General features: G+C 46.6%; 1 protein-coding gene across 1 annotated transcript; it reads right to left on the minus strand.

Moving 5' to 3' along the window:
* Window positions 1-8,077: 8,077 nt before the first annotated feature.
* Window positions 8,078-10,667, minus strand: LOC131287325 (Y+L amino acid transporter 2). The gene is made up of 5 exons (XM_058316364.1): window positions 10,100-10,667; window positions 9,606-9,956; window positions 9,287-9,455; window positions 8,801-9,001; window positions 8,078-8,678 (listed from the first exon to the last, which is right to left on the minus strand). The coding sequence occupies exons 1-5, from the start codon at window positions 10,570-10,572 to the stop codon at window positions 8,283-8,285; spliced, it is 1,590 nt and encodes a 529-aa protein (XP_058172347.1). The 5' UTR covers window positions 10,573-10,667; the 3' UTR covers window positions 8,078-8,282.
* Between the last annotated feature and the right edge of the window lie 250 nt (window positions 10,668-10,917).

The following is a 10,917-nucleotide window of genomic DNA, read 5'->3' on the forward strand; positions in this document are numbered from 1 at the left end:
CACTTTAAAATGGAGGGTGGCAGCAATGGGGCATGACATCAGCATCGTCATCGCCATCATGTTCGGTTCTCCCTGGCGATTCAAACACTTCGCCCGCCGGAGGAAGCTGTTCAAACAATTATCAGCGTGTGTATTTCGGGATGCGAAACCAACGGAAAACAGGCGACGACCTCCTCGTTATGAAGGATAAATGTGTGTTTCATTCACTTGAAGGTGTGTTGATACAAGTCGGGGTTTCAATGAGTCACCCTTATTATGACCATGGTATCGCTTATGAACGTGTAAAAGAGAGTAAGAATAACACCTGTTACAGTCAATTTTCGGAATTTTTATTCAATCCGGAGGGCCTATGTTCTCGATAAAACAAGAAATGTTTATACTTTAATGAGAGAATAACAAGGTCCAGAGATGATGCAACAGGCTTGTCAAGATGCGTTGACTGCTAAGCGTTTTTGGAACACATTTTTTGATACAATCGTTTTTAGTAAAATTTGTTTATAACATTTATTAAACCGACGGTTTTTGAAAGCTAAAGAATTAGCTTCCCAAAGAATTTGTAATAAATATTACTATAGTTTTTATTTATTTTCTGGGACAAAAACTTTTGAGAACTAATGATAGCCATGGCAGTCAACATGTTCAACTGAACTGAATTCTGAACTGATGTGACTTAATTTTTCTTCTTATTAGAGGTAAAAACGCGGTCAAAACTGTATATGACATTATTTTGTTTTTGAAACCTTTGATCAACTATGCTTTATGACATAGAATTCATTCTCACTGACTACGGCTTTCTGCAAGCCTTAAGCAATACATAATTCAATGAGAAGATTGCAAGTACATTGATCTAACCATCGGACTTTGGAATTCGGTTGGTCTGGCATTGATTTATTATTATAGTTCTTAATTGATTAAAACATCTGTTAATTAAGGCCTTTGGATTTGCTAAGACCTCATCGTCAAGCACAACAATTACTAACTCTCAAAGCGTTAGTCTCGCATGTCCGCAAGAGCGCATCTTTTAGCTTCGGTGGAGAAACTCGAGCAAAAAAGCCACTTTTACCGAGGGCGTGCGGGGACGGCCGAACGAAGTTAAGCAATATAAAACGGTCGTTATTTGCTGCAGCAAACACACCAATCCACTTTCAAGACGCCCATCAAAGAAATTGCCGTTGCTTCGTTTACATTTATTCCCGGTGCCGGATCCGCTCGCCGGAACGCCCGCCCTCGCGTCCTTCGCCAGCCAAACCCAAAGTTCAAATATCCATTGTTCGAAAAGGAAACCGCGAAGCGAAAAAGTCGTAGGCGAAACCGTCACCTCGCCGGGGTGGTGGAAAAAGGCAGCATAACCTCGTTTGATGCGATAAACGAATTAAAAGCTAAACACAATCGGATGCTAATGGGACCACGAGTGAAAGACGGCAGGCAGGAGGACCGGGCGGCCGGGGATAGTAGTGAAAGGAGGCGGGGTCGGAGAGCAGAGTAATGAAAAAACCGATGCCGGTCTGATTCCGCGACCTGGCCCCTCGAAGCGAAGGAAGGCAAAGGTACGTGCGGGGGTCTCGGGTTGGTTTCGGTGATGGTGTCGGTGAGTTTGGCCACTCCACCACATTTCGTCACATGCTGTGGCGACACAGATGAGCAGTTGATGCGTTAGTGTAGCATTGTAGCAAGACGGTTGCCACCGCAGGAACGTCTCCGCACTCCGCGGAGAGCGTCCAATTTGGCGTTCGAAATCAGCGTTGCAGAACGCCAACCCCACGCGGCCGGCCCCGCCGACGGTCATTAGTTATGCATTCGTAACATAAAAACCCGCGCACAGTAGCATAAACTAATCCCCCGGCCTTCCCCATCGTCGGTCGTGGCGATTTCGCCGATTTGCCGAACGCCAGCCCATTGTTACGGGCGCACGCACAATTTCCAGCTCCTCCATGACCCGCGCACTGTCGGACAATCACAATCGGAACACGCGGCCGCCGGTGTGCGTACGGAAGAGGACGGAAAATAAAACACTAAAACAGAGACGCCAGGGACGCCGGTGGGACGATTTTTCCTTCCGTCCACCGGAACGTGCCCGCACGTGGTTGGCCCTCGTAGAAAAATAAAACAGAACAGCGTGCGTAGACGGGGACACAGGGCTGGCGAAAAAGAGAAACGCATGATGGAACGACCCCAATTCGGAGACCGGCCACCGGCAACGACCCCGAAACCGAGACAGGCACACACAAAAAAAGTGCGTGTTCCGTTTCTTGCGCGTGCACCATTTGGCGAAACCCGCGAAACGGAAACCTTTGCCACCCAGCAGTTTTTTGGTGGATTAGAATGTGTCCCATGGCGAATATGAAAACGAAGAGAGAACAATAAAGAGGAAAATTACCAAAAAGGTTAAAAGTCGTGAATGACTATTAATTTTTCGTTAAACACTATTGAAAAACAAGAACATTAAAGAAACAAACGAAACAAGATGGACGCAATGTCAGTAACAGAAGATAGAAAACATATTTAAGTAATAATTTGCATCGAAACCCAACGACAGATTATTAAGAAAGAGTGACAACCAAATTGGAGTGTAACAAAACTTTAAATTTCAAACTAACATTTCAAATAAAATACATTAGAACAAACAAGAATGAAAAAATAGAGTAGAAAATAACTTAGTGATAGCATAAAGAAGCGTAAATTTTATTCTTTCACCATGAAAGCAAAAATTAGAAAAAAGATTAAATAATACATTCAATTTTCCTTCTTCTTCAATATAAATACCGTCTTCAGTTTGTTTGACTATAAAGGGCTTAACTTATTGTCACACGTCCAAAGATAGACAGTCCCTTCATTCGTGAGGAATCGGTGTTAGTAAACATTTGACTCTGCATATGTGTATCCCAAACTCCTAGCTTTAAAACCCATTAGTCCATCATCCTCAGCAGAGCATAAAGAAATCCTTAGTTTAATACCTAACCATCTCAGATATCCCAGCTTGAAAGACATAAACACCCTTCTTTTATCCTATCTACTTCACAACGGCCATCATCTTGCGCCGTATCTCTTACAGGTGATGAGATCACTCACTTTACGGCCCCCAGTAATTGCTGCCCCTTGGAACATTTTGGAGGACAGGTCTCCCTTACAACCAATATCTCAGCCAAAGGGTCGCGCCAACGCTCAGCTTCTGTACCCTGGCACGATCGACTGTCTTGTTGTCTTCCGTCCCGCGTTCAAGGGTCAACGCAGGTGGCACACACAACACGGCTGCAACACCCTTTTCGTGCCCATCGCGCAATTGCGGTGACAGCATCTTCAGTTCCCTCCTCTGGGCTGGAGAAGAGTTGGGGAATCTGAGGCGAAAAAACTGAGCTACGTGCGATCTCGATGTGATCGCAACTAGGCCCGGGGGGGGGGGGGGGGGGAGGAGGTGCGCTGAAGTGTCTTGAATAGATAATTAGGGAGGAAACCTTGGGAGGTGCTGCTGCTCAATTGTTTGTGTCAATCTACAGTGACCCAAAATGGCGGTGGCTACCGACCGCCGTAGGCTTTATCCGTAAACCGAGGGATTGACAAGAGCCTCGTTTGGAAACGGTTTGGAAAGAAAGGCTTTGATAGTCTCTCTCTCTCGCTCTCTCTTTCTCTTGTGTAGTAACTAAGAGCAAGCTCATTAACCATCCACCCGGCATTAATCTGATGTTTGTTTCACTTCTTCGCGATCTTCTTGAAGATCTTTGAAGCTTATTTTATTTATTTAGTTATTAATTTACCTTACCAACTCTTTGAACGAATACTCAGTATAGAAACACTGATTTGTTTGTTCAGCCATTTTTAATAAGTATTTGTTTTTCATACCCACCCTAAAGTTGTCCTCATTGAACCTCAATCAACCCGAGCCCGACCCTTTACGCCCTTTTCGACGTTCGGTTTTCGATCTTCGATGCCTCTTTTGCAACAAACCATTGCGCACACATCGTGGGTTCCCACAGCTACACCCTTCCGAAGGGCCATGGCTCGTTCCCTTCGGCCACTCGTCTCACTTCTCTCCTCCTCCTCCTCCGACTCCGAGAAACCTTCACTGGAAGAACCCACCCCAATTCCCCTCCCCCCTCCCTCATGGCTCACCGAGGCGATCGAGAATCGTCAACGCATAGTTAAAAGTAGGTCGCCTTATATAGCACACACCTTGAGACCATCTTTTTCTCTTGTGCCCTTGTGTCGCCCCGGAGAGACTCGCTGGGCCGACGGTTGGGCCTGGTTTCATTTTCCAGCCTCTCTTGCCACCCACCCCACTGCCCCCCAAAACCCTCCACTGCTTCTCGTGCGTGCCATGACAATCCGTCGCGGGTGTTTGGGACTTCCTCGCCGTTTATATTTTTTTTGTTTTGCTCATTTTCTTTTCTCCCGATTTCCCTTTGAACGACGACACTGGCGGGGCGGGGCGAGCGGGGAAGGAAGGGCACCGATATGTTTTGCGGCAACATGCGGTGCTGGTGCGCATATGCTGAGCAAGCGTGATATCCATCGCTTCCAGGGTCGCGCCGTCCAAGTCCTCCTTGGACGGGTGAAGCGGCTCCATTGCGACAGCCACAGATAAAGTGACGCTTTCCATACACCGTCGGAACGTTACATTGATGGTAGCATAGGTGCAAGGACGGTTGAACGAAGCCGGAAGTGTTCTTTCAGGTCAACTCATCAGTTAATCTTGGAGAAGAGTTTTTCTATAAAAGATAAAAACCTGCATCCATTAACTTTTAAGTACTTCATTTGTGTTTCAACACGAATAGATATCGAAGGCTTTATACTGTTGTGTATACTCTTCCGGATCCGAAAGAACGATTAACACCCTCAACCTTCAAACACGCGTCGATTAAAACCCGTGCGTCTCTTAATTCTCATAAAACTCCTATAGGAAAACACCTCAGATATACTCAATGGTGCAAAAGTCAGGGTAACGTGAAGAAGTCAACGATCGCAAAAAAAGGAGATCATTGCCACCCGCGCGATGTCGTGCAGTCTTTGATTCGTTAATGACTTGCCTGCGCTTAAAAGATTACCTTATTAAAACGCCTGCTGCTTCTCCTTCTTTCGCTTAATGACACCCAACCTACACCCACCCTCTTTCGCCTCCACTTGGGGTACATTGTCGCGATGCAAACGATCATGCTGAAGAATGCTTTGCAATAAAAACAAGGGTTAAATGCAACAGTTCTCTTGTGTTCCCGCGCCCCCCGGGTTCGCTGTGGTTTTATTTTTCTTCCGTCACCAGCGGTGTTCGACAAAACAAGACATTTAGTAGCCGTACACGACCACTGGCCTCGTGGTCTGCAATGAGAGTGAACCAATTGGTGGCCGCCGGGATGGAATTCGAGAATCGCTACCCAGCGGAAAACGAAGTCTGTTTTCAACGGAATTAAGGGCCACCGCCTTCGTGACATTTGAATCCAATTGGTGTAGCTATAACTAGGAGCCCTAGTTAGAAATGTAATCATAAACAGCAAATTGACCCATACCGAATGTGTGACTCAGTGTTCTTGGCAAATTTTTCGTGATATGCACATAAAATAAATAAGAGGTTATCTTGTTGTCATAACAATGTTCCACTCTGTCCTCAAAATCGAAATAAGAAGTAGAAACGTAACAAACAACGTAGCAACAAAATCGTCAAAAACAATCGAACCCATAATTATCGTCGTTCCAAAGAGCATGATACAATTAGCTAAAGCCCTTCGGTCAATCGTTGAGAACAAATGCTCGATAATTTGTCCGAGTTTGTACGTTAGTGTAGCGTTTGACATTTGCTGGCAGTTACGGTCGGTTCGCGGTCGATGATTCTTAGGGTGGCCGTGGAACCATATTACCGCCTCATAAGTATGCACCCTCACGGTATGAGATAATTGGGCCGATGGATCAAGGATGACTCATTGGGGCGCGTTGTTGTGCAGCGTGGTGGAGTTAACTTGAACGGTTTAGTGACAATGTTGACTTAAATGAAGAATTATTTTGTTGTTGTACGAACTGTTGAAATAGGTAAAAAATGCGACTAAACAGGAAATGCTCCTCAATGCAATCGTTACTTCACCCTTAAGTCGCACCCGAAAACACTAAACGTTCCAGTTTAACCTCATCATCGCTCGGCAGGAAGGTTCCCGGTCGGATTTCATAAAGTCAAAAGGGAAAGGACCGACCGGAGAGAGACGCGAGAGAGAAAGAATGTTATTGTGTGTTTGTATGTCAAAAAAGATGGAGAGAATGATACCGAGCAAGAGAGTCCGTCCTCCCCCCGAAAAGAAAACGTAAATATTGTATTGTATTTTCAAAACGGTTTGACCTACTGAGAGACCGTCCATCGGCAATGTGGATCATGGCCGGATATGCAATACATAATGTTGAGTTAATTTCATGGCGACCACACGGGAGGGAGGGCAAGGAAGTAGGCGAAGCGAGGTCCAACGCAGGCGAAGGAGTAGGAGGAAGAAGAAAAACACAACACCCAACAACCGACGGTGCAACGTTTTCGTCGACTCGACCCCGCGCCCACCACCCATTCGCGTGTGTCGTGAGTTTAAGGAACTGGAAGGGCCCCAAACCAAGCATAAAAGCATCGTGAACTGAGACACACACATACACACCCCGTAGGTTCTTTTAATAGACCATGTCAAGAAGAAGGACGGCGCAACCAGGAGACGGGACTGGCCGGCCACGGCCCGGGGGCGCGATGTAACTTTCGTAATCGATCGAACTCATCGCGTCCAACTGATGCGAGTGTGTCGATTGTCATTTTCAACGGAAATTGAACGCCCGAACACGTTTTTGGGACGCGTAATCATACGGCTGCAATCAGGATCTTGGGGGAAGGAATTATCAGTGTGACCTTAAATGTGACGAAAAAAAAACCAACTTGATGCAATTGTACTTTCCTTAATTATTACTGTACTTTATTTCAGTGCAACGTAATGATGTCAAAACGCGCTACGTTACGGCCAATCTTGCTTCGCCCGGCCGTCACATATCTTTTCCGCTCAATTTTGGCTCCTTTTAAGTCTTGATAAATGCTTAGCATACTATTTATTTCCAATTGCTCATTCTTGTTTCCTTCGGTCACTAATTTGCATTGCTGTTTTTTTTTTCGGCGAAGTGAGATTATTCCGATGCCCTGTTCACATTGTCCCTCACTAATGAATGCGAAAGTAGATCGACAAAAATTTAAAAAAAACCGCAAGGGAACAGAAACACATTGAAAACAAACGAAACGTTACACTAACTTAACTACTATCCAGCTGCACACCTTACTTTGTCTTATCATGGATTTTAAATTACCACCCGCACAGTTCGGCTGGCTGAGTTATTAAACGCAGAATCTAAGTACTGAGAATCATAAGTAGCAATAATAAACTCTTCACTAAATTCGTATATTCGATTTCTCATGGTTTTGGCATGGCATGGCAAAAAAGCACACAATAGGTATGTGTGTTTGATAGTAAACGGAGTGAAATTCTTACTAGTACGTTTGTATTGCGTTAGTGAACATAATATATTCACGAATAGAAATTTTTTTTAAGTAATTGATAAACCAAAGTACTGAGAGATATATTGTTCAAAACAATTTGTGGTTTAGGGTATTACCAGGTTTGATTTTCTTCTAAATAGTCGTGAAAAAGTGTTACAATAGAAAAATAATAAATTGTAGAAAATAATAAACTTAAATAATAAGATGAAGTCAAAGAAGCAACCAGTATTGTATTTGAGATATAAAAAAGATCACACATTTTTCGAGAACCCAGTAAATAAATCTGTGTAGAAATCATATAAAAATAAAATTATAAATTGGAAAATTACACAAAATGCATTCTATTGCGTTCAGAGAGGTTGCTCAATATGATTCTGTTTATTGTCGTTCGCAATGTTCTTGAAAAGAGATTGTTAGTTGAGCTTCTGGTACGAGAGATTGACAAAATCTGAGAGCTCCAGAGGGATGATGAATCCGAGAACCAAAGGTCCATTTGTAAAAGTATTATATAGCCTTAGAATAATTAAAAAGTACTACCTATTTCTATAAGTAACTCAACCAGATCTCGGAGGATATTCTAAAAGCAAGAGTTGATTTGAAACCGAACTACATTACAATTTAAGATTACTTTCTCGAGGACACAACCTTTACGACGTTAACATAATCAAAAGGACGAAACGAAAACAGACTAAAAGAATGTCATGATGTAGGTGAAAATCGTGAAACCCGCTATTGTCGATCGTTTCAACAGTCTGGCTGCCGCTCGCCGGTGATCTATCTGTCCCTTTCTCTACTCATCCACATCCACCTCCTCCTTGGCGGTCATGAACATTTTCTGGCAGAACTGCGTGACCCGCGCCAGCCAGTCGGTGAACGCCTTCGGTTTGTTCTGCCACGCGACGCCAATGTAGTAGAACGGGATGCCGGCCAGCGTCAGTGCGACGCCCATACCGACCTCGTACGGCGCTACGTAGCATGGCACGACCAGCAAGAAGGCGCAGATGATGACGAACACTACCGGAACCCAGAGCGGCACCCGGATCGGCCGGTGGATGTCGGGCCGGGTGTACCGGAAGTACAGGACGGCACTGACCGAGAGCATGATGAAGAACGACTCCACGATACTGCTGTAGGTGATCAGCACGTACACGTCGCTGATAAACAGATACAACAGCGACAATATGCACTGCAATGACAGGGTTTGAGGAGAAAGAAAACCGCCGAAACACGGTATTGATAAGCCAACGGGTTGCGCACGACGTAGGACCGAATGTCCGGAGAAGCGGTCTCCACGAACGTTCTGCTCACCAGAAACACCAGCGACGGCATCGGCGTGAAGCGGTTCACATTGATATGGGACAGTATCTCGGGCATGTGGCCGTTACGGGCGCCCACGAAGCACATGCGCGACGAGGTCATAATGTGCACCGAGAGCCCTCCAAACGCGGCAATGGCGACCAGGATGGGCATCAGGAACGAACCGACACCCATGGCGCGCTGGGCGAACGTCTACAAGAACACGCCGGAAAACACCACCGAGCACAGCGAAGGAGAGGGAAGAGAGAATGAAAAAAAAAGATCGATCAAATCAAAACATGCTTGTGGCGCCATCTATCCGTGAAGCTGAAGAAGCTCGGGCCATCCCGCAAATCCCGGAATGTCCCGGCTCTTCTCCGAGGCATGCATTAATTCAAACTGCCGTGTTTTGCAGGAAGCAAAATCACAAAAAACAAGAGTTGACAAATATGGTAGAAAAAAAAAATTATAGAAAACAAAATGCAAAACAAAACTTACCACGGCGATAGCATCGGAGGCCAAAATTGCCTGTGGCGTCAGGACGGCCACGTACGCCATATTGGCCAGCACGTAGATGGCCGTCACCAGGGGCAGCGAAATGTAAATCGCCCTCGGAAGGTTCTTGTACGGATCGCGCAATTCCTCGGTCATAAAGTTGAGGTAGTTCCTGTGGTGTGTACATGGTTTATGGGGGCACGCAGAGAGATGAGAAGAGAGGGAGAGAGAAAGAGAGACAAGTGGTCAGTACAACGCAGTGGCAAGGAAGAAGCGAATGCAGCAGCTTGCGGGAGTTCGCGAGGACACAGGTAACACTCACCAGCCGGCGTACGAAAAGATACCGGAGTAGAATGCGACCGAAATCTTGCCCGGATCGGTTTCGGTGCCGTCGAACGCGTTCTCGAAGTTGTCCATGCCGCCCTCGGCCACCGCCATCCACACGACGCCGACCACAATCACCAGCACCAGTGCGCCGATCTTGGTGAACATGAACACGTTCTGCATCTTGGTCGTGACACGCACATCGTACGCGTTGATGTACGTCAGGGCGCAGATGGTGACGGCGGCAAAGAGCTGTAGCCCGATCGTCGGTACGGAGCAGCCGGCGGCAAACAGCGGCTGAAACACGTAGCTCGCGAACGTGAGGCTCATGATCGCGTTCGTACTCGGACTGCACCATTACATTACGGACCAACCGAAGGAACGCCCCAACCGGCATGTCAAATCCCCCAAAAACATCGGAAGAAGAACAGGGAATAACATGGTTAGCACAACGTCGAGAGTTGGTGGACGACATCATCCGCGCACACTTACACAAAGATCACCGTCGCATCCCAGAGGTAGAGAAACGCCGGCAGCGGCCCGTAAGCCTCGTAGATGTACGCATAGTCACCGCCAGACTTGGGAATTGCCGTTCCCAGCTCGGCGTAGCAGAGGGCACCGATCATCGAAAGCACGCCACACAGGACCCAGATCACGAGCGACGTCCCCACCGAGCCGACCTCCTGCAGGACACCCTTCGGTGAGATGAAGATCCCCGAGCCCAGAATGATACCGAGGATGATGGCAACACCCTCGAGCAGCCCGAGCGACTTCTTCATCTTCACCTTATCCGGATCGGTTCGCGGCGGTCCAGCTTCACCGTCGTCACCCCTTGGCGCCACCACCGCGCCATCCTCAGTGATCGAGCCGAACTCGGTCACCACCGAACCACTCCCGGGCGATACCAGTTGGTCCTCCGTCGGTGAATGCAGCTCTAGAACTGCGTTTCGTTGCTTCAACGGCATCGTGTACTGTGAGGGGTCGGGGAACTCGGGAGTGGAGGATTGCTACCAACAAACACACAGACGGACACACCTATCTGGACTTTTCGTTTACAGTGGATGGGATTCTTTCGGTAGGAGGGATGGTGTTGGAATGGAAAAGAAAATAATTAAAAATAAAAAGTGGTAAACACAACCAACCGTACACGATCTACTTTTGAAAGCGGGTGTTTATACTTCTTTCAAAAATAGCGACATCCAATTTCAAATGGGTTTTTGCCGTAAAGTTCATGAACAATTAGGTTAGGGATCGCTTCCGCTATGAAACCCTTAATGGATGGGTATGATCGACCCCTTTTGGGAGCAAGC

The sequence above is a fragment of the Anopheles ziemanni genome, chromosome 3 (assembly GCF_943734765.1).
Source record: "Anopheles ziemanni chromosome 3, idAnoZiCoDA_A2_x.2, whole genome shotgun sequence".
NCBI classification, from domain to species: Eukaryota; Metazoa; Arthropoda; class Insecta; order Diptera; family Culicidae; genus Anopheles; species Anopheles ziemanni.